This window comes from Poromitra crassiceps (genome assembly GCF_964638095.1).
Source record: "Poromitra crassiceps genome assembly, chromosome: 10".
Taxonomy (NCBI): Eukaryota; Metazoa; Chordata; class Actinopteri; order Beryciformes; family Melamphaidae; genus Poromitra; species Poromitra crassiceps.
Window position 1 is genome coordinate 11,437,910 of NC_139631.1, and position 26,107 is coordinate 11,464,016.

Sequence of the window (26,107 nt, forward strand, 5' to 3'; positions counted from 1 at the left end):
TTCAAAAATGATAAATTGTATACAGTACATTAAAACAAAATTGCTGTGTGTAAAGGAAAAGTTTGTCTCTTGTAAAAAACCTTTAGTAGAGTAGAAGGAGCAAACTTAAAAAATTCCACAGCGACACTGCTGTTTTGGTAGAGAAATGTTAAAAAGCCTTTATTTGGACAGAAAAAACACAAAAAAAAAAAACACGTTGTGCCGGTGAAACTCATCGCTCTCATGTGAAAATAAACGGCTGGCGACTGTGTATTGAGGAATCATGTGCTAGTCTACAACTCTCCCCAGATCGGCAGAGGGGGTGGCGCAATGACCGGGACAGCAGGAGGAATTGGCCAAGTACAATTTGGGGTGGGGGGAAAGGGGAGAAAAATACTTTAAAAAATCATTTAAAAAAAGTAGTAATGAAAAGTATCTCGGGTATTTGGTGCATAGAGGATGTTTGGGCAACTTTCTATCTATTACAGAAAAGAATACATCACATCTGTGGGTTTGAGGCTGTCAATGAGGTGAACAGGGGGACTACCATACCAGTTTGATTTTCCAGCCTAAAATTGTAGCTCCCTAGAGACTGAAGATGGGGGATCCACAGTCTGTATAGTGCAAGAGCGCTTTTGATGACATTAAGACCTACAGTAATTATCACTTTATTTGAATGTGATCTTAGCTCCCTCCTTGATTGGCTGTCTTAATTTCTTCTATGGATAATACAGTAGGTTAGCAGTACCTGGCCTGCTAAAGCGTCAGCAACTGAACCATTAGCAAGCAAAGCTTACAGAATATATAGGAAAGAAGCACTGCTTATACAACAATGTGCATTATAGCAGTCCATACAAAACTAATAGATGAAGTAGTCAGAAGTGTGTTATCTGAGGTTATCTGTCGAGTTCAGGTCTGCATCATATCATTGAAGGTCTGCAGCATATCGCGGAGCTTTTCGATAGCCGCCTGGTCGTCCTCCGTTGCCTTCATGCAGATACGTTGCACTCTGCTGTGCAGATCTTCCAGGCACTTCTGTTATGGGAACAAGAACCAAAAGGTGAGACAAAAGGAGGGAGAATCCCTACGTGCTGACTCAGCCTGGAATTGTGTTTTTTTTTTCTTTTCTTTGACCTTTACCGAAATTCATATATCAATCAACAGGGAATCAATACAATACTATACAGTACATGGCATGCAACACCTGGTAAATATTCAGAACAATCTGTGAAGATAAATGAACGAGCACTAATTATTTTTGGTTAGTCTGAATAAAGACAAAAGCACACCTATTGTGCTTTGAAACATTTTTTATCTAATCATATTTAATTTGATACAATCAGACTTTCAAACAAACTTTTGTGCAGGAAGATTGAGACACCGGAGATGTTTAATGGCAGGAGCAGACTACCGTACACAATATTTTGTCTTTCACGATGTCACCATGTCAGATTAGGCAATCATACTGCCGTAAATGTGTCTTTGCCGGGAAACTGGCAACACTACAAGTCTGACCCCGACCAGGGCTGCAAACGCTCACGCAGAACACTGGTAACGACACGCACGCCAGAAATCCATTTTCTCATGCAGTGAAAAACGAAATCATAATTGATAACCTCATGAAGCAAAAAAAAAAAGGGCTGAACGTACTCCCCAACGATGTGTTCTTATCAACCCTGTACTTAACTTGTGACGGGAAACAAGTACGGTACAGATCCTATACAGACGCCCCCCGACACGCATTGTTCAATTTTGTGCACAAACGCTGCGATGCACAATTATCTAATTCCACTAACATAAGGTGAGAACGTTACCTACCTTTAAAGTTTATAGGACAGTAGAAAAGCTGTTATTGTTTACAAATCCCATTACTACTAACACAGGTGAGCTAGGAGCAAATTGTGGAATGTTAAAGGGATAGTTCTAATTATTTGACGAGGGGTTGTATGAGCAATTTATCGATAGTCAGTATTACCTGCAGTAGAGCCCTGTCAGTGTGGGTGATCGACCAGTGACAGTGTAAGAGCGCATGATACCCAGCAACGAGGTTAACCACATCTCACTAAAATAAAAGTTTATCTCCAGTTCCTATTGCTAGAAATGTTTAGGCTAAGTTAAGAGGTCTCTTGGCATATTCTCAACATGTTTTTGAATCCATGTTTTAGTCAATAAATGTGCAAGTTAGACAAATTCATACCTCGATATTCCCCAGTTGAGTGGCAGCAGTGGTGAAGATTGATGTCAGATTGTTGGCTACCGTTCGCCTCTCTTCGTTGGTCTCCTCCAACACCAGGTGGTACCTGGGGAAGAGAGATCACAAGTCAATCTCTTTGTTGAAATTAGAGCCCGCCCCGACTGATATACGATAACTGATATTTCAGTATCGGCTGATAGTTTGGCAGATATTTTTTATATGATAAGTTATAGACTGCATGTTGTGTATATTTGATCCTTTTTCTTAACTCAAATTATGTATATTTGTTCCATTTGTGTTTTTGTATTTCAAGCTATTTATCTATCCATCTATAAAATTGAGTATGTGGGCTCGGTTTGTTTCAAGTTCTGTGTTCGGCCACAGCTATGGCGTTTTACATGCAATTGGGCTGAAAGCTTCAGGGTGTGTAAAGCGTACACGTTAATTAGGCTAATTAGCTAATGATGTGATGTCATAAGGGCGCACACGCACGCAAGGAGGCATTGTGACAAGACTGATCAGTGATCTCACACAAGACTGATCAATGATGTCATAGGGGGGGCACACACACGCACTGATGTCATCAGTGATATAATGGGGCACACACACAAGGAGGCATTGTGACATCACTGATGTAATAACATTTAGTGAGCAACACACACACCCGTGCCAATAGGGCAGGCGAGGCCACGCAGCAGCCGAGCTACGTGCGAGGCCGCGCAGCAGAGCTACTTTTATTCTGCCGGGTCCATGGCAAAACAAAAACAAAAAAATCAGTAACAACAAAAAACCACTAACTGCTGATGCATTGTCGTATGTTGTTTCAGAGCTTCATCGTATCCGTGGTTAACCTTCTTCTCGAGAAGCTTCTTGTGGTTTTCGACAGACTCCACCTCTGCTTGCCACTTCTGTTCCTCATGTGCTTGCTCCTACACACACAAAATAAAGTATGCATAATAGTGCACTATTTAGCTAATATTTGTGTGTACACAATGTAAAGAACACACACACTTGCTTCTATAGTGTATTAGCTTTCTTTGTGAACAGAATGGAGCGTTTTTGCTATATTTAGTGGTAGACAAGACTGATTTAACATGCACTTAAAAAACAACTAAAACTACAACTAAAATCATTGCCAGTTGAACAGTGAATTTCATTCCACGTTGTCTCGGGCCTACCTCTCTTGTAGATATTATAAGCAGGTATATTTAATGCAGCAGATAGCGAGTTGTGTACTGCATGCATACACAAATAGCCTGCACAATCTGTGTTTTGTCAACAATACGCATCACTATGGTATCTACTACTAGTGCACTAGGGCCAGTAATGTGGGAGGCCAATGCAAATGGATTCGACTGTACTACATGTACTATACCTGCATGTCATGATCAAGTTGCTCATCCAGCCTGCGAATCTGCTCTTTCAGCTGCTTCAGGTCATTGGTCTTGTCCAAGAAGTTAGAATTCACCTGGAAAATACATTTTACATGCCACAATGCAACCAGACTCAAATGCAGTTGCTGTATTATTATTATTATTTTTACTTATCCTAGATGTAATACAGTTTAGCAGTAATCCCAAGATCGTTACCTGTTCACTAGACTCATCCAGACTGAGCTTCGTCATGGCCAGTCGACGGTTTTCCTCCTCCACATTAGTGATCAATTTCTAAACATGAGAATGGACTAGACTTAAATGGAATAACAAAATCAATCCATCTTCAGATGCAACAGGATGACACATTTTTGTACGCCTCCGATGGAATAAACATTTGAATATAGGCTACAGTATGCATCAATACAATTATATGCAAGACCAAAGCCATAGATCGCTCAATGAAGTCGAATAATGCCCATAATCAAGATGAACAATAGTAATAAAAATGGAAGTATTGTCTTTTGCCAAAAAGATGGGCATCAAGGCATCAACTCTCATAATTACACTATAGACTACCGTAAATTCCGGACTATAAGCCGCGGCTTTTTTCCCGTTTTTTGGCCCCTGCGGCTTATATAACGGTGCGTCTTATCTATGGATTTTTTCAGAAAAAAAAAAAAAAAAAAAAAATCTCTCTTTTTTAGCACTCTTTCTAACTATAAATCCACTTCTGTTTTAATTTCCTCTCTTGCCCTCTTTTCACCACACCGCGGACACTGTGTGCACTGTAAAAATAAACAACGGTGGTGTTGTGTTATGTTGTTTTGTTGAAATGTTACGGTAATACGGTAAATGGGAGCTTCCTCAAACAGCCATCTCTTTCCCGACAATCCCCTCTGTGCGTGACCACTTACATATGGTAATTACGGTAAGCAAACGGCCACAAGCCCATCAACTCCCTCCCCCGACTACCAGGAGAAAATCACAAACTTCGGCGAATTCACACAAAGGAAGATCAAGGAATATTCCATCGAACCGGAGCAGATCATAAATATGGATGAAGTGCCTTTGACGTTCGACCTGCCACTCACTCGGACTGTTAACAAGAAGCGCCCTGGAGGATTCTTTCACCAAAAAAAAGCTTTGCTCGTTCTCGACAGCATGAGAACGAGCAGTAGATGATCATGAGGTGGTTTTTCAGACGTGTCGATATAGCAGTTTATCGCAAAAGTGTAATGGAAACACATTTTTCGCATTTGCACGTCATGTGACCCATATTATCCCTTGGAAAAGGAGCGGAAAATAAGTTTGGTAAGTAAGGTTCGATAGCCGTGTCAAAACCTCCGCAGCAAGTGGAAAACTTTGAAGCAACGCTACCTAGCAGAAAGACGAGTGTTGTGCAAAAGCGTAGCCGGGCAAATTAGATAATGTTTAATGGCAGAAATCGGTCCATGGTGACAGCAGGCTGCCTGTGTGCGCGCATTTGGCACAGCGGCGAGATGAGAGGATGAAAAGCACACACTGGTGCGGTGGTGCTGTCTGAAGTGAATACAGTGACTGTGAGTAGGCTAATACATTGCACACGTTTCAGGTGCAATTATAGAACCAAATCAGCCTTTTCCCCCCTCCATCTCTAAATCGGACCAGTTGTAGGCTATTAGGCTACCTTTTTTCCTCTGCCTGTCGCGCTGACTGCATTCACGCAGCCAGCAACATTTTGCGACTCATTTTCTTTTGAATTGATAATCAGGCTCGTTTATATGCATTGTAACTTCATGTTGGGATTTCCATTGACCATTGGTTGGATTTGAGCATGCAGGGGACGGGATATGGGGCAGATCCCCGTGCGTAATCACTGTGGCAGCTGCTGCAACGGGGAATCACTCAAACGCAACTTCAATGGAAACGCCTACAAGTCGCAATTGTACATTGTCGAAGTTGTAGAAATATCGCAATTCTTTTGCGAAAAACTGTAATGGAATCACAGCTATAGATGAAGAGGAGTTCGTTGGTTTTGAGTGACAATGAAGGAGAGAGGAGAGTGGTTGACGAAGCCACCCTGAACCTGTTCGTTTCCGACACTGAAGATGAGGACTTTGGTGGTTTCAGTACGCAGGAAGAAGAGGAAGACGAGCATTAGTGACTTGACTTCTCTGGTTACAGGTTTGCTGCACATATAGCCTATTGTTGTGTGATTTTGTCTGGGGATTAGTGACCTGACTTTTGTTTTGTTTTGTTGAAATGTTAATAAATGGGAGCTTCCCCAAACAGCCATCGCTTTCCCGACATTCCTCTCTGTGCACGAACCCTTTCATATGGTAATTAAACATCAAAACACCCGCGGCTTATAGACCGGTGCGGCTTATAGAAGAAAAAAATAGTCAATTTTGGTCCCGCGGCTTATACACCGGTGCGTCTTATAGTCCGGAATTTACGGTACACCTAAAACAAAAGTATTAAATATATTGGGACTCAAACTGCATTGGCAGATGAAGAACTGTTATGTATATGTTCTTAATTGTATTAGTTATTATATTCAATCTCTTACTCCGAAGCATGAATGTTTATGGAGAGTTTTAACTACCTGCATCTGCGTTTTATGTGGAACGATGGTGGCGGGTCTAAAGAGTTCAGAGGTGGCCCTGATCTCAAAATCATAGCCGCAGGCGTTCTCCGCAGACACTGGTATCAGCTTCAACTGGCGTGCTAGCTTGTGGTACTCTACTAGCTTCGCCTCCAGCTGGGATAGTGAGGGATGACAGGGATGACATGCAGTACAAGGGAGAAAATAAGTCAAAGGTCAGGATGTGCATCATTGAATTGAAGATTATACTGCAAATATAGATTGACTATGCTTAAACTGATTATCACACAAAAAAGCTGATCCACCATATTGCAATTTCATGATCAAATGAATCATTTTCCATTTAAAGCCCAAAACATGGCGCATCATATGACACGTCATGTGCTGCAGTGTGGGGGTTGTACATAGAAAAAAGTAGGGGCAGCTATTGTTGATGTGCACTGTATGGTTGGTGTACTTGCTCTTTAAATGGAAAATGATTAATTTCTCATCCTCGTGAAATTACATTATTCTGGATCAGCTTTTTTTGGGGTGATCCTTCTTCCCTTCATATTAAGGAAGAAATTAGCTTAATGTAGACTCATTCCATCACATGATGATATGATCCGAGCATATCATTAGACTCCTAACCAAACACCATTATCAATGTGGCTCCTCCTTGCACACCAAGGAGGAGTACAAACCTTCTCTTTCACTTTGGCCAGGTCCATCTCTTCATTCCACACAAGCTTCTCCGATTCCTCGAGGGTCTTGGTGAGCCTGGTAATGGTCTGCTGGAGTTCCCTCTTCTCCCGGTTGATCCTCTCCACATCAGCCGGGGTGAACTTCTGCTTCTGCAGGAGCTGCTGCAGTCTGGTCTGCTCCAGCTTCAGAGTCTCCACACGATGGGCTATGGAAGGAGAGATAGAAAGAAAGACATACAACATACAGTATCTGCAGTTTCAGTATGCATGTTGCTGGGCAATTCTCAAAGCTGTTGTAAAAACAATAACAAAAATATCTTAAGACCATTATTAAAATGAATTTGACACAAGAACTTGAGATTAATAGCCCTCCGCTTCTCTACCCTCCCCCTTATTTGTAGTAATTCATGTATGCAAGGTGTGCACCCATGCACCTCTTTTATTGAAAACTCAAAAACAATTCGGGTAGGCTACCGTATATGTTTAAAGGTACTTCACTGTATAAAACATGTCTCATGGGTCTTTTAGAAACAGGTTATGAATTCTGTTGGGATGGGGGGGGGGGGGGGGGATGAAATGCAGCCTGTGGGACTTCTCTATAAACTATGCACTGTTTTGACAAGATAAGATGGTAAGATGATCTGTTGGGATCTCTTTGGTGCAGTGGATTTGTTTTCTGTTTTGCTGTAAGGTTTGTTCTTCCACATTCAGGTGGTGAGGTGGTGCTGTAAGCAGGCAAATTAAATGAGTGTTACTTTGTGATATCACAAAATCACAGAAGTCAAAATGGCTCATTTGGAAGCACTTTTTCCTTACATGGCTGGTGTGGATTTATCTGGGAACCATGTGTTTTGAGAATTCCATTGTGTTTATATATCACGCCCAAGTCCTTTATAAGCAAATAAATCTAGTTTTACACAAGATGGGACCTTTAAAATGACTACGGTAATATGAATCTACTGTGCTACAAATATGGCTCTGCAGTACACCCGTGCAGTGTATCGAGTGTAAATGTTGCATTCTCTGCACGCCAAACCCGTATGGACTGTATACTAGTAGGCTGGCCAGAGCAGCGGGCCGGGGACAGACATTTCTGCGTTGGGTGTGTTTCCAAGGCCATAAATGTAATTTAAAATAGTTCACCAACAGATACAAAAACATGAGCTTTGATTATACATGTACATACAAAGAACGGCCACGATTGGATTTGGGAAACACGGATAAAAACAAATGCCTCTCCTTGGAGCTCCAGGTCTCCCCCTGACAGCTCCTCAATTGCAGCCTGACTGCGGACACTCCGCCCCGGGGAATTGGCGCGGTGGAGGCTGCGCAGCCATTGTGCAGCATGGCCAAGTTCGACCATTAAGACAGTTAACGACAGTTAATCCTCTCTAATTAGCTAATTAAATAATCCACCTCCATTAGGTCACCCACAGGGGGTGCTCTTTAGAGTTCCTGAAAGATTCCGCGTGATCGCATGTAAAATGGCATAGCTGTGGCTGAACACAATTCTGCTCGCCTCACATATTTGGCATCCTTATTATAGGACTTGAAATAAATAAACCTGCTGTTGTAAAAAAAACAAAAAACAAGATACACGCATCATCTGTGACCATATGCAGTTAAATTAAGTACAGTAGCAAAGGGCTGAGCAAAAGCTACTTGTGTGTTGCTTATATGACATTTAGCTACAGGTTTTAGAACCATGTTGCTTGACGGAAGGTAACCATGCAAGTATTGTATAAGATGTATTGAACATTATGCACTCCACATCATGCCAAACAATGCTTCTTAGCTCAGGACACGAGTCCCATTAACCTATATTAACCAGTAGTAGTCGAACAGATTAAAACATGTAGTTTAAGCACAGAAGACATAACTGTAACTTTCAGATCCCCAAGTTATCAGATTCCCACAGGAATCTGTGTGTTCTGCCAAAGAAAAGACTGACTCCATTGGTAGAATGAGCTCTTAGTTCCCCCCCCCCCCCCCCCCCCCATTTACCAGCGGCCTCCTCGTCTTCCTTGAGTTGTGAGGCTTTGCTCTCCAGGGTGGCTAAGTGGACCTCCTGGTCGCTGTGATAAGACTGGAGTTTGTTGAGATCTGTCTGCACTGTCAGCTTCTGCCTCCTCTTGGTCATCAGAGGGTCCTATGAAGGAGGAGATGTTAGCTGTCGGTAAACCTGTCTTAATACATTTACCGTAAATTCCGCACTATAAGCCGCACCGGAGTATAAGCCGCAGCAGCAAAATTGCCTGTTTGTTACATATATAAGCCGCACCGGACTATAAGCCGCAGGGATTTTAATATATATATATTTTTTTTGTGTTTTAATATTTAATTACCATATGTAAGGGTTCATGCACAGAGGGGATTGTCGGGAAAGAGATGGCTGTTTGAGGAAGCTCCCATTTATTAACATTTCAACAAAACAACATAACACAACACCACCTGTGTTTTTTTTTTACAGTGCACACAGTGTCCGCGGTGTGGTGAAAAGAGGGCAAGAGAGGAAATTAAAACAGAAGTGGATTTATAGTTAGAAAGAGTGCTAAAAAAGAGAATATTATTTTATTTTTTTTGAAAAAATCCATAGATAAGCCGCACCGTTATATAAGCCGCAGGGCCAAAAAACGGGGGAAAAGCCGCGGCTTATAGTCCGAAATTTACGGTAGTTGTCGCATACACTGAAAACATATGTTTAATGTTCGTGATACAACTCAAGAGTGGAACCTAGTACACACCCTGCTGTAGCCTGAGGGCTGATAATATTTTGATCACAGCTAAAAAGCAGTGCACTTCAAATAGTCATAATGATGTCTCCTTTTCTTCTCCTTGGCAGTTTCTCTCGCAGCAGTGGAGCATTGATTGAGTAAATGAAGGCAAGAGACTATAAAAGTGGCAAAGACTTGTTGCTTGCTAATAATGACAGCAGTATGCTGATGTTTCCGTGTGAGTAATAGCTGATGTTTCTAAGATATTATTCTTGTATGGGGTGTAGAATGTGTCAATATAAAAATTATGCTTCTGACCTTTTGGCTCTCTTTCTCCAGCTGTTCCACCTGAGCACTTAGCATTCTGTGCTCCTCCCTAAGCGAAGCCACCTGGGCCTCGTCAACATTGTAAAGCTTCTCTATGGAAGATGGACATACAAAGTGATCAATACTTATTTCTTGTTCCACACATTTCTAGCCTGGTATCCCGACCCATATGAACCGCAGTTGTCAGCACTCTTCAATATGGGTCTGGACCCAAGCCCATCCACTGGCGATTATTCAGGAGTCAGCCGGCAGGACTAATCTAACATTACCGATGACGTAGCATTACAGAGTGCTGCAACATGTATGTTAAATAGCTGTTAGCTTAGCTACATTAGCTAAGCCCACTACCACTGCTGCTGTAACCACTTCACCGGGCTCAAAACACCAACGTTTTGCTTGTTAACCAGGTTGAGTCAGTCATTCTCTTTCCAGTAAGCTCATCAGCTTTGAAATGCATTGGCCGGTTGTTCAGCTGCTTGTGGCTTGCAGCTAAAATTAACGTTAACAGTTGCCGGTATAGGTACCCGGATGTAGCAGACAAGGAGTATTGAAGGCAAGAGACGAAGCTTGTGCTTTTTTTGACAACAGCGCTCCCACCTTGATGTTGCAGCGGAACAACCTATTGGCCTTTAGTTCTGATCAATTTAAGTTCTTTGTCGCAGAATCATCAAAGTTGTCCTGCTTTGCTACTGCGATTGGTCAAAGAGTTTGATGATTGATGATTTTGAACAGACAGCAACCAATCAGTTGGGGCTGAAAAATACATCACCGAATCAAGTGGCGGATCGGCTTGAGTTCAGACCCTTAATGAAGGATTCATTGGGGCTGGTTACCAGGCTAACACATTTCAGCAATATCATGATGTACGGTATTCATTTTTTCGTTAAAAAGTGAAATACATTCCCTCCTTATGTCAGGGCTCTTGAAAAGAAAATAACAATTATACTTTTTTTCCCATTCAGATGAACTTTGTGACATTGATTTAAAATAGATTGGCATGAAACTTAACAAAAACACAAATGCATCGATACATGGCACCTATTTTCAGAGATGTAGTGAAATACTTACTTAATTTAGATAGGAATGCATGGTCATCAGCTTCATATGTGTCGGCTCCCTGCAGAAACTTGGCGTATGTCTCGGCTGTGTACTCTAGGAAGAGCTGCAGGAACAAAGTCAAAGAGAATAAGACGAGACAAAGTGAGACATGGATATGTACAGAAGAGCAAAAATGAGAAAGGGTGCAAATACAGTATAATCTTAATTTTATACAGAACACTGCCTGCTTTGGCAGTGTGATCATTAAACAGCGAAGCAGGAGTGTGGAAAACATGGGTGTAGAACTGTAGATCCAGACATAATAGTACAGAGAAGATCAGCTCATAACTAGGTCTCAGGTTGGATCCCAGTGACAAACATATACTGTTGACATGTCCAAGCACTCCCGTTGTCTCAAGAATCAGCTAAAAGAAGACAATTTCCAAGTAAATATATATTGCCAATGCCTATAGTATTCTATGCTTTTATATTGCTGATTATAACACTGCTGCCACTGTACCTTGTTGAATTCGGCCCCTTCCTCGATATTGAGATTTTCTTCAGAGTCAAAGTCAGTGAACAGCAGCTCCTGCTGACCCATAACCCTGGAAATCTGACACAGAAACACAACATGGATCCACAGGAATTGCATAGAATGCTTCAGTCTGCCCAGGTCTTCTCCAGTCACTTCTTTATGGTGTCAAATCACACCACACTGAGACAATATTGAGGAGGCTTTCTGGATCATTTGTCGTTTGCTCCTCACCATGACAGTGTCAATTAGCCAGATGACAGCACCCAGGACTTGGGGCCAGGTGTGTGGAGCTCCAACAGAATACATCAAGCTCTTAGAGAGGACAAATGGATACCTAGAGAGAGAAATAGAGAGTCAGCCACCCAGACTATTTTATTGTGAGATGGGACTATGGGAGAGGCTCCCAAGTGAAGGCTAATGGAGCTTGTTTCTGATGAGTCCCCACATGACAAGACTGCTAGTATGTTTTAATGAGCCTAGTCTCTAGGTGGTGATTTTTTTTAATCTCAATTGGATCGTGATGAAATAGTCATTAAAAAGCATACATGTCAATTCTGTTTCATAACAATAAAATAAATATTTACGTAATATATTAAATTGATTGGGCAAGTGGACAAAAATGATGTTGTATTGATGTGTGAAAGACCCCCCCCCCCCCCCCCCCCCAAAGAAAATAAAGAAAGAAATAAACAAATAAACATACCCCAGGTCTTTCAGGATACGTGGCACCTCCTCTTCTCCTTTTGATGTTGGCATCTGAAAGGTTTCGTCCAGCTGGCTATAGATGAACTCAAACATCTTAAAAAACTCCTTGGTGGAGGGAGACTGGAGCATTTTGGTTGTCACTTGGAAACCGTTCTCTGTCAGGAACTACAAGAAGCAAAAAAGATCACGTCAGGCTCGATAGATCCAAAAGAATGGAAATTGCAATACAATTGCACAAGATTTTTCTTTCTCCATAAACAGTGGCAAGAAATGCTACACACTTGACAAAAGGCAAAAGAGTAGATCTAAGCAGCTGCGTTGACACGGTCCATTTTCGTCTCAACCCATGCGAGCAAACATTCTTGGCAATGGGACATATCAAAACAATAAGCACAACAGACTGATGGAAATCTCAGTGCTGAACTGAGATGTGCCTGTGCTTTGCTATAGACGGTTTTAACTCGACAACAAAAACATTCTAAATTTCTAGCAGGGGGGAAAAAAAATGGGAGATTTAATTCCAAATAAATTGCTCAAGCTCCAAGCACTTTATACATCAGACACCGGTGTAGACCAGACAGGTAGAGACCACATGAATGAAATCCCGATAAATACACCGATAAATACAGAGTAAATTTGCTAGTTTACTCGCCTAACAAAAAAGTTTGGGCAACATTAAATTCGACAAAGTGAACACAGTGTGTATATACAGAGAACGAGAAAGAAAGCCTTCATACCTCACGCAACTGTCTAATACACTGCTGCACAAAGCCCTTATCATGCAGAGGTCTGACATCCTTGAGCTTCTCAGCTCCTCCAAAGCCTCCAAAAGTACTGTGGCGAGACATGCCGGCTCCACTAGTCCTGCATTCAAAAGTTCACAATAAATATATATCGAAGATGCTGGATTGATGACATCAAGGAGTCGTCTGGCATGAGAATGAGGTGCTGATTAGGGTGGCTGGCAACAGGCAGGCGATGCGTTTGTGATGTGTTCGACACCAACGGGCAGTAGCCCATGGAGATTGAGTGAGTGAAGTACATACACAGGTTATGCAGCTACTTGGTAACTTCTGTAGAGTACTCAAAATGATAAATAATTAATGAATGAGACAACTATCATCGCTTGTCTGCTTTCCGTTTCATGGAACTTTACATACCGGGGACCAAAGAAGCTAGTCCGCCTTTCCGAGGTCACAGAATGAGGTTTGGGTATGTTGAGCTTTCCAAACAAAGGCTGCTTACTGGAAAGAAATAAAACCATACTTCATGGTCAATAGTCATAGGTACAAATACACACATAATGGGAGCAGTGTGTGACTGCATGAATGTTTCATAGCTCTTAAATTCAGCTGTTGCAGGTGACAACATGTTCCGATTGTTTCTGTCTTTCTAGCTGAACAAATCTCTTCAAAAATCATCCAATTCAACTGCCATCACAATTACTGGCTTGTTTCATTGGTCAACATATCTTGATAATCACAAATGTTTGTAAATATACAATTTGTGCAGTATGTATAGTTTTACCTTGGGCGAAAAAAGACATGTATTGGGCACTGAAATTGAACTATGGATCTCATGTCATAACAGGGCTAAAGTATCATTTTCTTTGAAGACAGTCATTGGTGATAAAATGGCATATTAGAGTGGCCTTTTGTTGTGGATTTAAACAATGTGTGAACACAATTTGAGAGGAATAAGCCTTTTGTGCACATAGCACATAGTCAGGTTTTATTTCAAAACCTGAATGATGGGAGCAAAAACAAGTACTGCGTTTATTTTTGGTTCTGTTCTGTACAGCGCACACACACACACACACACACACACACACACACACACACACACACACACACACACACACACACAGCAGTGTCTCGGCTACATTGTCTGAATCTAATGGTACAAAATAGTGTAAAGTTTACACAAAGTATACACTGTAAACCAACCTCTGAGGCGTAGTATACATGCTCGTCCTGTTTGTGTCCGTCACCCGCATAGGCATGTCCGACAGTCTGCTGGTGGCTGCTCTCTTCCTCCCACTGAACATAAGTCACACAACAACAAACATGCCTCCAGTAAGTTAGCTAGCGTTACATTGCACATCACCAGTTTGAATTTCACTTGGCCACAGCTGTGGCTGTCAGAACACTTTAATATAGCGTTACGTTAGTTTAACTTTACAACAATGAATTGAGGCGCAGAGTCACATTTTCGACGTGCTGCACGTGCTACGCTGAGAGGACGCCCAGCTGCGGCGACCCCCTCGGCACAATCAACGCTAGTATGTGCTTGGTCAAAGTACAACGCTTAATTTGTAAGTAATGTAATGTTAGCTAACGCCAAGCTAACCGAGGACGGAGGGCTAGCAATGCTAAACAAAACACAATACTGCGAATTAGCTACGTTACGTTAGTTTCCGTCAAACTATAATGCCTTTGACGTTTCATTTCAAAACTTACCGATCCATTTCTGTCGAATGTTGAAAGTAAAATACTCAGACGACAATGTACGTTCTTCTTTTAAGAGACATTCATAAAAACCGCCAACCAACCGATGAAGGGCAGATACGGAAAGTCGCTTGGACCAAGCCACTTTTATTCTTCTTCTTCTATTGTTTTATGGCGGTTGGCAAACAGCTTTTTGTGCATTACCGCCACCTACTGGATGTTGATGTCTTCTTCATAGTGGAATCTATTTACAGTGTAGACAATCATGTATCCACCCATAGTGCTCCCATTCACGATATATATGTCCATTCTACGACTCAGTCGGCGGGAACTCATCCCTCAGCGCCTTCTCGATCTCCTCTCCGGAAATGTCCGGAAACAACATTCAAGAACCTTCTAGCTGCATCCATCATCATTTTAATCTTTTCCTTTTTTCCCTTGATCTGCTCAGCTCTGCACAATTACCGGTAATCACCATGGCCATGAATGTCAAAAATCCTTTTTTGTCCACACAAATGATTTGTTCAACTCCCTTCTGTTTCTTCTCTGGTTCCTTTTCAATTTCTTCCATTTTATCGCTCTCATTCTCCACTCTTTTAACAGCTTCAGCATATGACATACCCTTCTCTTTTACCTTAATCTGATTCACTTTCACAAATTTTACTCTCCTTGGGCACTGACCTTAAAAACATATTTGACTACTACGATTGAAAATTCAAACTACTAGTGTCAGTTTCATTACAGTGTCCAACCAAATTGCTCACCTTCACCCAATTGTGGCTTTCAAGTACATCAACTCATTTTTAGCTCTTACAAACTGACATTCCATGTAAGAGCTCTGTCAGAGCTAGAAGTTAAATCAAAATGTAAAAAGATGGCTGTGCGATGATTACAAGAATATGAATTGGTAATAATTAAGAGTAACTTGCAATTATGGCCACACTTGAGGGTTGGCACTTTTTTGATAAATAAATAAATGCATGGGATGGGGGTATATCTCTCCATCTCTTCATGCGAGAGACACAGAAATGATCTACTGGTTTTGAGTGATAATATCAGTTAATTTCCAAGCCATCTAACTCGAGGCAAGTTATTCAAGCACTGTTGTCTTGTTATTTGACATTGATCAGAGACCGAAATAACCCCAACGAAGTTCCTTGCTTTTCATCGCAGCCCAACTTGAAACAATTTGTCCATCTTTGTCTGGTGGGGTGGAACCTGTTTATACCTGGTTTAGAACAGTTGAATTTGATCAATAGCTTACTATTGTTATTGCACCTGCATTAGGTACAACATCTTATGATACTATTGCATTACTTGTTAACGAAAATATCAGATTGACACTTTGAGCAGACAAGTGACAAAGAGAAGTAAAAAATTTATTGCAGTATTTGTTCCACAAAGGGGGTCTGAATCCCCTTTCCTCTTATTACTAGGGTGACCTAATACAACAAAATCTACATTTACAAAATATCCTCCTGCAATAGGCCACATACTGCATGCGTAGTTCGAAATAGAATAAATTATATCCAGAGGACTCTGCCATTGTACAGCATGGACAAATAAAAGTGAACAAAAATAAAAATTCTTGTTTTTTTTCTTTTTGTTTTTTCTCCAAAGGTCTAAATGCTAAAAGGAAAAACCATCAGGGTGCTAGTAGTATAATAAACTCCAAAAACACTTTTTAATAAGAACATCAAAAAGACTAATTTCCAACATTCACTTAAGGTTTTATTCTTTTTTTACAGCTTTTTTGTCTTCAGAGATATAAACATTTTAGTTTTTGTCGTGTTAAACTATGATACAGTGGGAGTAGAAATGAGCGACTAGAATCTGCTGCACAACAGCGAAGGAGCTCCCACAACAATGTTGACAAAACATTTCCCTCCAGGTCTCTTCTCCGATAGCCTTTTGCAAGGGATAATTTGCGTGAATTATTCCTTTAATGCCTTCTGGATTCTATCCTCTGCACTTGTACACAAACAAAACGAGCAGTCTCTCTAATAAGTCATATTATGTTTTTGTTTCATTTTCATTTCTGCAAGAATAACGCATGTAAAAGTATGTAGTGTCAAATATTCTTGCCCTCTTGTGTTTTCTTACAAAAATGAGGAAGGAGAGGAGGAGGGTAGGAATCCAGTGAAGTTTGGCTGTGTTGTTGGAGGTGGCAGGTTGAGGCAGAGCAGGAGCGGGGAGGAGCAGGTGTCTGATAGATAAAGTAGAAATGGGGCAGGGGACCAAAACAAAAAAACAAAACAACAAAACAGGGGCCATTAGCTAGCCCCTCCCTCCCGCGCTGCATACATCGAGCGTAAAGTCTGCACTACTTTGTTGCTCAGTTTGTGGTTGCTGGTCAAGGCAATCTTTTTGAAGATGATGTCCGACTCCTTAATAGTGTCCACCCAAGGCACCACTTTGCGGCCATCCCGTTTCTTGGCCTCCGCCCAGGGTCCCGAGTACGAGCCGGCCATCCAGTGGATGCTGTATCCATTGGAGGTCTTCTGGATGACCCGAGCTATCTGTGGTCGGTCCTTGTACTTGGGGCAGCTGAGGGCAATCACATCCATAGCATCCACTGTCTCACTCATACGCCCCGGGTCCGAGGAGTCGCCCAATCGCTTTGACCTTCGAGAGGACTGGAGAGAGGGGGAAAAGTTACATGAACATCTTAAAAAACTCAAGGAAAATAACATTTCATTTTTGTTCTCCGCAAATGTAAATGTATTCCATGAATACAGTGTGTCCAACTCACCCCGGGGTTCCTCTCATCGCCATCACTGTAATCATCATCCGTCTCTGGTCCTGCCTGATTGCGTGGACTGGGTCCTGACATGGGCCCGGAGCCTCCCAGCAGCGCATTTATGGCTTTGTTTCTGATGTTAGCAATAACAGACGCTTCTCCTTCCTCATCCTCCTCGTCTGGGTCCAGATGTTCCATCAGAATCTTGAACTGTGGAGTGAAAAGAGGAGGAATTAACAATTAGAGTAAGACTTTGACCTCATTTGACAATTCAGTGAGATCAGGCAGGACCCCGCGGCAGTTAACTAGCATGAGTTGTGCCAAACAAATGTTAATATCTCAAAAAGTATCACATCGCTTATATTTTGACATTCTGAGTGAGAGCAGAATTAGCTCAAGAGTTTGATGTATAATATGCATGTCGTGTTAAAGTTGTGTGAACTGTCGCAGTTTTTATATTGAAAACACGGTCAGCCGGCTAGAGTCAGACGCTCAAACTCAGGCTCCATAGGGTTCCATTGCCGTTGCCACCCAGTGACGCGGTTTGTTTACCAAAATGCTGCTCGGCTGATCCCTCGTATAGGCCTACAGTTTATAGCAGCATATATTGTTTTATATTATTGATTATGATGAATCCAAGAAGTGTGATGTGACTGAAATATGTGACCAAAGTTTTGAACCAAATTCAAGGAAGCGTTCCTTCTTTAATAGCCAAACCAAGTGAGTGATGAGAGGAAAGAAAATATTGGGAAGATGAATTGGCAATCTGTAATTCTGTGAATTAAATATTGGCAGGGCATCAAAACTGGTTAGGCCCTATTACTTACATCTAGGTACTGTTTGACAATCCGCCTTTTGACGTCATCGGTGAGTGAGGCGTGAGCCATGTTGTTGGAGATGAAGTCGATGGTCTGTCGGGGGTGGAATTGAACGTTGCTTTTTCTGTTCACTGCCTTTTCGTACACCTTGGCTGACTCCGTGGGAGAATACTTCTGAATTTTACTGTTGGGGGTTGGGAGGAGAGGGGAAAAAAGTGTCAGTGACGGGGGATAGAATTTCTTATATGTTTTACAAATAAATAGTTGAATGAATGAATGAATGAATGAATACAAGTAATCTATATTGAAAAGTTACGGTATCCTTTTAGATAAAGCTTATGATAATATAATTCGTAGATCTTACCTGTCGGAAAATCCGTATTGGTGCTTCAGATGCTGTTTGAGCACCAGCAGCAACAGGATGCCCTGCACAGCGTTGGCAAAGTCCAGGAGAGCTGCGGGATTCTCGGGGAGGCGCCTCAACACTTTTTCTGCATCGTCCGCGTTCAAATCCTCCAGATCGGACTCGGACTCTGAGCTCTCGGAGGCCGCCACGGGTTTTCGGGCCTTTTTGGGCCGCCGTACCACTTCTTCATCCTCACTGTTGCTGTTGCTGTTTCTACCATCGTCACTACCGGCAGAGTCGCTGCTCATCTTCTCCTCTTCATCCTCCCCATCTGATGTATTCTTCCACTCCTTCTCCTTCTTCACCTTTTTCTCCTTGCGCCTCGGTTCCTTTAGCAGAAGCTAGGACAGGAAAGAAGCCAAACTGAATTCAAATCTTTAAACGGGCTCCATTAACCCAACATGTATTACTACTACACGTTTTTTTCTAACGTATGCTCTTAAAAATTCTTCAACTGCATATGCTGTTGGGAAGCAACCCCAACCTGCAACCTTTAGATGTGAGCAACTTTCAGTAATGGTTTCCTACCTCTTTGAAGGTTTGCAACAAGTTGCTGCCAGACACAGACAGGGTGATGTCTATGTGGTGCATGATGTAGAGAGGCTCCTCCTGGCTTTGGTATGGGAAACAGGCCAGGTTGTCAGCTATAAACAGCAACATGTTCACTTCTGACTTCTGCAGAGACAAAATAAGAAGAAAGAGCGGGAGAGTGTGATTAGGAGATGGTAGAAAGCACGTTTGGGTTGGGTAACTGTAATGACCCATCGCTCACATGGCAAAGTTCAGTTGTAAGCATTTTTAAGCTTGGCAGCATACTGCGGGCAACCGTAAAGCAGAGTGTGAGGTAAATATTGAAACTATGATGGCATGTTCAACTCTGCTCAGTGTTTTTGTGTCATGAGAATAGCAGTTTCCAGTTTGATAGATCAGGTTTTAGAGGTCTGAAGAGGTTAATAGAATATGCCAATATGTAGTAGGGATGCACCGGCACGTGACCGGAAATGGCCGATTTTCAGCTGATCGGCCTCGACCGGTGACGGTCAGTCCACATAGCCGATACTGTGCGCCAGTCAGCTTTCCCCTTTTTTTGTTTGGTCAATTATCTGCAGCTGCACGATGCACGCGTTCACGTGACGTGCGCACACCCCAAGCAGCCAAAAGGAAACACACGCCAGCATGTCCTCCTCATTGTGGAAATTTTACAGTTTGTCACACATGCAAGTCGAAAATAAGCCGCGGAGGGGCAGGGTACGTTGCCGAGTCCCGCTCGGCTGGAGTCCACTCCAGTCTGAGCGGCTCGCTTCACCTCACCAGCCCCTCTCTCTCCCCGGCCACAGCGCAACACAGCCGGCTTGGCGAAGTGAAGGTACTATGGAGCCCTGTGTCCAGTATATGGTTACATTCCCCGACCAGCTGCAGTCCGCATCACCGCTGCCTGCTGCAGATCAGCTGCTGCTGCTATCTGTCAGTCACGACTCACGTTGAAACGTCGATACAGGAGAGGACTATTTGTTTCGTATTGCGAATAGAACGATGAACATAATAATAAAACGAATCAGACCAGTGTGCAAGGTTTTCTGTGCGTGATGATTTTTTTTTCTCGGATGGCGGATAAAAAAAAAAACTGTGTAAACTCTGATATTCAAACTGAGTCAACTCAAACTCATTTCCTCATCTACTCAAGAACAGCTAAATCCACAACTGTAGAGTGGGCATGGCTTCGAAGGTCTGGGCTCCAGACCTATAGGCTATAAACTCCTTGTCCATGGATAACATTTTGATGTTTATTTATTTTATTTTATTAGTTTATTTGGCAGGGACATATACAAAAAAATCATTAAACCCCATAGGGGAAGAGATGCTTTGTAACAGATTTAGCCATAGGCTACTTTCCATCTGGAGCCCCTGTTCTGTTGCACCTTTTTTCTTTTGGAAAAGTAAATGCATGATAGCTGTGGGATATACTGGAATTAATTGTTTTATATTCATTGTATTTACACAAAAAAGAAAAGCTCTGTCCAGTAACCTGGAACACTTTTATTTTGAGATGTTTTTGAGTGAGATCGTCCTACCTCATGCAAATGATAAGAAATGTGACATGAATCTTAATTTTCTATTAAAGCAAAGTAAAAAAAAAAAAACGTCAAAAAATAACCCGTCAATTATTGTTCTTCGAAAGAAAATCGGAATCGGCCAAAATCGGTATCGGCAAGTCAGACTATTCAAAAATTGGAAATCGGAACCGGCCAAGAAAATGGCAATCGGTGCATCTCTAATATGTAGTTGAAACTTTTGTTTGTTTGTAATTCGTCTTGAAAATATCTATATATTATACTATTATACTATACACGCCAAACCCTTTGTCGTCTCAATAAAAGGTGTTGCTAAAAATCAGGTGTTGATTCTTACTCCATCGATTTACTCCAAGACACTCACAGTTGGGAAACATGTTAACAAACACTACGTTTATTTTCACAAGCATGTGTTTTAACGGCTGCAAAAAAGAGTGCAGGATAACTCACAGAACTGTCATCGAAGAGGTTGAGCAGTGAGATGAGGAAGGCCCTCCGGTGCTGCCGGTTCCCCCTAACCATACTGAAGAGGTGGGCGCAGAGTGCTGTGTGAGTCTCATCATGTCGGAAACCTCTTATGATGGTCTTACGGGACGAGACGATGGCCTGCTGCACCTGGTATGACATCTTCATCCCAGCTACTGCCTTCATCTGAGAAAGATAAGAAGTAAGGTTAGACTGGCACATCTTGGGCATGCCATCTCTTCAAGAGCCAAGATGTTGCGAGCTTGGTTGAGTGATCACCTGATGGTCACTTAGTATTGAGAGCTGATAGAGAAGATCTGATAATTACGGTAACCATTCCGTCAATTTGTAACTAACTTTTTAGGTACAACTGACTTGCGTAAATCAAGTCCTCAAGTAGCAAAGGGAGTTATTCATTTAGAAAGTGGACATGACTGAGAGACTCAAACTCACATGGATGAATCCGGTGTACTTCTTGTCAATCTCCACCAGTTGCTGGTCAGCTTTGTTCCTCATGAAGGGGTCTGGGTCTGTTCCCATGGCGATGAGGTAGGGGACACACTGCAAACATAGGACAAAAAATAAGATCTCAGTTGGGATGCATTTGATGTTTACATAACAATAGGGGTGGGCAATATGACGATCTTAGATCATAAACGATTATAATGGCTCCACGATTTGCCTTTCCAGACAGATCATTAGTATTGTGCTACATGCAGTGCACATTCCATTTGTTTGAGTTTGGGTCCCAGGGAGACACAAAATGTATCTTTTGGGTCCCAAGATGAAAAAGTTTGGGAACCCCTGGGCCTGAAGATGAATTATTGTAAACTCGGCGTAAAAATGAATGACATGAAAATATTTATGAAACTAATTTCCATGACTTTTCCAAAACAAAAAAAAATCCAGGGCCTGGAAATTGTATTTTAAATTACCGTAAATTCCGGACTATAAGCCGCACCTTTTTTCCCGTTTTTTGGGCTTTTTTGGCCCCTGCGGCTTATATAACGGTGCAGCTTATCTATGGATTTTTTCAAAAAAAAAAAAAAAAAAAAAAAAAAATCTCTCTTTTTTAGCACTCTTTCTAACTATAAATCCACTTCTGTTTTAATTTCCTCTCTTGCCCTCTTTTCACCACACTGTATGACACTGTATGACACTGTGTGCACTGTAAAAAACAACACAGGTGGTGTTGTGTTATGTTGTTTTGTTGAAATGTTAATAAATGGGAGCTTCCTCAAACAGCCATCTCTTTCCCGACAATCCCCTCTGTGCATGAACCCTTACATATGGTAATTAAACATAAAAAAAAAAAAAAAAAAAAACATTAAAACACCCGCGGCTTATAGTCCGGTGCGGCTTATATATGTAAAAAATAGTCAACTTTGCAGGTGCGGCTTATACACCGGTGCGGCTTATAGTCCGGAATTTACGGTAGACTTTTCCAGGTTTTTCATGACCGTACGGACTCTGGAATTAGTTTGGATGTACTTGTACTGTTCATTAACTTGCAAAATAGTCTTAAAAACCAAGATGAAAAAGAATCGTGATCATGCATGGTAAAAAATCTTGATATATTTTTGCCATATCGCCCACCCCTACATAACAATCTGCATACATGTATATGCGTTATGGGTTAAAGGGGAAATAATAGATTGTTTTTCTGCCATAATGTCTCTATAGGGCAGTGCTGACCAATTTGGGGCCCGCGGGCCAAATTTGGTCACGCTCCGTTTGTTTTGGCACACCACGGATTTGGGCAAAAAAATGTTTTTTTATCCAGAATGCAACACGGGCAAGTTATCAGATATCTGCACTGATTGCAAAGGGTGGATGAGCTTTTTCATGTGGTGACTTTGTGAAACAGTGTCTGAATGTGGCTGCGGATACTGTGTTCACTCCTGAGATTGCATCCCTGCAAATTGTCATGGCAAATTGTTTACAAAAGATGGACAATAAAGCTGATTTTCAAAGTACCTTGAGGATTTTTCAAGTTGTGAATTAAGTCAAATTTTGATTACAAAGGTGGAAAATACAACTGTTTTTAACTGCGTGTTTACTGATTAAATGTTTAAGCTCCCCACAAATGCAGATGTTTTTTTAAATATATATAACCAATTGCAAATTATTACAATTACCAAACAGATAAAAAGTAGATTATTATATTGAAATGTTATTTTAGATTTAGAATGTTAATTTTCTATAAAACACAATACATTTTAATGTAATTCCACAACGTTTATTTTTGGCCCTCGGCCCTCCACCCAGATTGAGTTTTGGCCCTTCATGGGAAAGAATTTGGGCACCCCTGCTGTAGGGAATTATTACAAGTATAAAATCTGCCTCCCTTCTTACCTGTACTGGATGGATGAGACCCTGGTTGAGTGTGAGAGCAATCACACTGAGAGCGAAGTTACGTACACTGGAGTGGGTGTGGAAGAATGCCTCCAGCACCTGCTTGAGATAGAGCTGCATGATGGAGCTGCTCATCCCTGAAGAGATGTCCCCCATCTCCTTCAGATCCTCCTGCTTTGACAGTTTCTTCCCTGCAGGCACACACAAGTTTATAAAAATTATTCTGTGACACTCAGAATAAAACAAAATAAAAGGGGAAAACCTGCACGGATATAATTGTTTACACTACGGAATGATTTGTAGCTGGATGGTCTTAAACTGAACTAACAGCAGGATGCAGTGCGTTACCACTTATAGACAAGTTCACAGCAACACAATAGAAGTAGAAAAAGAATGTAGGCATCCAAATTAAATCAGATTAATAGCTGCAGAAATAAACAACCAATTAATTATTGCGTGTAAAACCGTTTCAGAGCCAACATAATTGTGTCACCAAAATGTCTGCTGGTGCCACCAACAAAGGCTATAAGCAATAGTCTGGAGCCCTGCGGATGTCAAATGGGAGCATCACTGCTACTACTACTACTACGACTACGGCTGTGAGCAGGCCTTCGTGTCCGTACATTCTCTGTCAGCTTCCTGCATGCGCGAGTCCTCCTCCTGCAGGTATGTCTGGAGGTTTCTGAGGATCTGCATCTTGAGGTTGATGGACGAGGTGCTGTCAGCCAGGACACCATTGTACATGTTCTTCACGTCTGGAACAAACATCTGGCTGGGATGCATGATCACAAGGAAGCCTGAGAGAAGAGAATGGCATGGAGCAAAGACATGTTAGAATAAGCTAAATGAAACATGTCATCCCCCACAGACAGACAGCAGTGGCTTGGCTAAGTAATCAGTAACAAAACCACTACCTTGTTTTGAGCTGACACACTAGACAAACTGATTTGGAAAACACATGGCACACACGACACATTTCACACACATATTTTTCTCTCAGTCATACATTATGCTCACACTGCAAGATTAGGACAGGGTATCACACATTTATCCATTCATCCCACTGAGTCCTAATAAAACACTGACATCACAAGGCTGGAACCAAGCCAACCAGTGACCTACTGAATCGGGAGTGACCATCAAACATTTCACTTAAGAAAACTTCAAAAAATAAGAAGCACTTTTTTCATTGCTTTTCTTTTTGTTTGTTTGTTTTCTACACTCAGTCGCTCCTTCTTTTCTATGTGCAAACAATATGGTGACCGTTAAAACTTCTCAGATACAATCTAAGCACTGTCTTCTTACCTAAGCCACTGATGGCTTTGGTTTTGACCTCTTCATCCTCGTGTTTGGTGAAGTACAGCAGCAGCTCCAGCACTTTCTCCTTAATCACGACCTGCACACAGACATACACACATGGTCAATAAAGCTGTGTGAGAGACAGTGTATCCTTATTTGTTGTAGCAGAAGTGGTATGGCAACAATGCATTTGGTCCTGGCTCCCACTTAGGATGTAGTGCTTAAACTATTCTAATCCATGCCACTATATTCTAATTTATTTAGTTTTAAATTATTTTCAACAGCGGCTGTTTTCTTTTGCTGTGGTGTCGGAGACACGGTATTAAATTTGACTTAATATGAGTAATGTCTGTGTTTGGACAACATCCGTAAAAAGAAAAATCAGAAAGAATTTACACAACAGGCAAAACATAAAAAAGAATATTGCTCAGGTAAAATATAAATAATAAATATCAGTTGCCATCCTGCCTTGGTGGTGCCCTTAAACTCCTCCACATCAAAATCAAAGTGTCGTCCCAGGGCGCCCACAGTGAAGAGCGATCGCAGCAGGAAAGGCTTGCTGGCTGCCAGCGTGGTGCTGTTAGGATCCTCCTGATGCTGAAACTTCAACTTGTTAAGCGCAGCTGGAGTAAAAAAGAAAGAAAATAAAACATTCTTAATTACAGAGCCATACATCACTTACGTTTCCTAGTTGTTACCTCTGCCAACGAGTTGGACATGGTGTGTTTGTCTGTTGGGTTAAAACGTTATGAATGGATTTGCACCAAACATGATTTTTTTAAACCTTTATTTATCCAGGGTAATCCCATTGAGATGTCCATCTCTTTTTCAAGTGGACCCTGTTCACATTCACACACATATTCACACCTGGATGCTGACCAGTGAAACCACAGTCTGATCTGTTGGCCACTGAGCAGCTTCACTGGGGTTGGGGTTAGGGGCCTTGCTCAAAGGCACCTCAGTGGTGGTAAGGAGGGGCTGCTTTTTCACTTTCCCCACCCAGATTTATCCTGCCAGTCATGGGGATCGAACAGACGACCTTCTGGTCATAAGCTCACTTCTCTAACCTTTAGGCCACCACTGACTGCCCCAACTGTGTGGAAAGGTTGGTCAGAGAATAAGGAAGAACTGATTCACTTTTCAGTCAATTGGCTAAAGGGGGGATGACAGTGGCTAAGCTAGGACATTTGGTTTCTTACATTAACATTTTTAAGTTATATTCCCTGCCTTTCAATGTGAGAAATGTGTCAATTCAAAGTACAATATTGCAGACTGACGTGTAACACTTGCAAAAACTATATGTACTGAGTGTATGGGGTCTCTAAGTTGCTATACGTGCATCTCTAAACTATATGTACTGAGTGTATGGG

The 26,107-nt window shown here is 41.7% G+C and overlaps 2 protein-coding genes across 5 annotated transcripts in view; both read right to left on the reverse strand.

Annotated features, from left to right (window-relative positions):
* Positions 1 to 297: 297 nt before the first annotated feature.
* LOC310783287 (kinetochore protein NDC80 homolog) lies at positions 298 to 14,682 on the reverse strand. The gene is made up of 17 exons (XM_083644113.1): positions 14,595 to 14,682; positions 14,082 to 14,174; positions 13,296 to 13,379; positions 12,873 to 12,999; positions 12,134 to 12,300; positions 11,662 to 11,764; positions 11,416 to 11,508; positions 10,926 to 11,019; positions 9,849 to 9,949; positions 8,821 to 8,965; positions 6,817 to 7,022; positions 6,134 to 6,289; positions 3,763 to 3,840; positions 3,549 to 3,641; positions 2,972 to 3,102; positions 2,177 to 2,279; positions 298 to 1,014 (listed from the first exon to the last, which is right to left on the reverse strand). The coding sequence occupies exons 1-17, from the start codon at positions 14,600 to 14,602 to the stop codon at positions 889 to 891; spliced, it is 1,908 nt and encodes a 635-aa protein (XP_083500239.1). The 5' UTR covers positions 14,603 to 14,682; the 3' UTR covers positions 298 to 888.
* A 1,258-nt stretch (positions 14,683 to 15,940) lies between these two features.
* The window catches only part of LOC310783402 (nipped-B-like protein B), a 65,630-nt gene continuing 55,463 nt past the window's right edge, over positions 15,941 to 26,107 (reverse strand). For all 4 annotated transcript variants that reach the window (XM_083644263.1, XM_083644261.1, XM_083644262.1 and 1 more), the window contains exons 39-49: positions 25,206 to 25,360; positions 24,744 to 24,834; positions 24,062 to 24,235; positions 23,439 to 23,629; positions 21,537 to 21,644; positions 21,069 to 21,269; positions 19,075 to 19,221; positions 18,505 to 18,887; positions 18,150 to 18,324; positions 17,335 to 17,532; positions 15,941 to 17,218 (exon numbers count right to left, since the gene is read on the reverse strand). In XM_083644263.1, coding sequence (XP_083500389.1) covers positions 16,856 to 17,218; positions 17,335 to 17,532; positions 18,150 to 18,324; positions 18,505 to 18,887; positions 19,075 to 19,221; positions 21,069 to 21,269; positions 21,537 to 21,644; positions 23,439 to 23,629; positions 24,062 to 24,235; positions 24,744 to 24,834; positions 25,206 to 25,360 — 2,186 coding nt within the window. In that variant the 3' untranslated portion in view covers positions 15,941 to 16,855. The remainder of the gene's footprint in view (positions 17,219 to 17,334; positions 17,533 to 18,149; positions 18,325 to 18,504; positions 18,888 to 19,074; positions 19,222 to 21,068; positions 21,270 to 21,536; positions 21,645 to 23,438; positions 23,630 to 24,061; positions 24,236 to 24,743; positions 24,835 to 25,205; positions 25,361 to 26,107) is intronic.

What these genes read in the sequence shown, in the direction of transcription:
- LOC310783287 (XM_083644113.1), bottom strand. An exon ending in TGGATGAGTCTAGTGAACAG is followed by an intron (nt 3,642 to 3,762) that starts GTAACGATCTTG and finishes TGTATTTTCCAG; the next exon opens with GTGAATTCTAACTTCTTGGA. An exon ending in CTCAACTGGGGAATATCGAG is followed by an intron (nt 1,015 to 2,176) that starts GTATGAATTTGT and finishes TTCCCATAACAG; the next exon opens with AAGTGCCTGGAAGATCTGCA.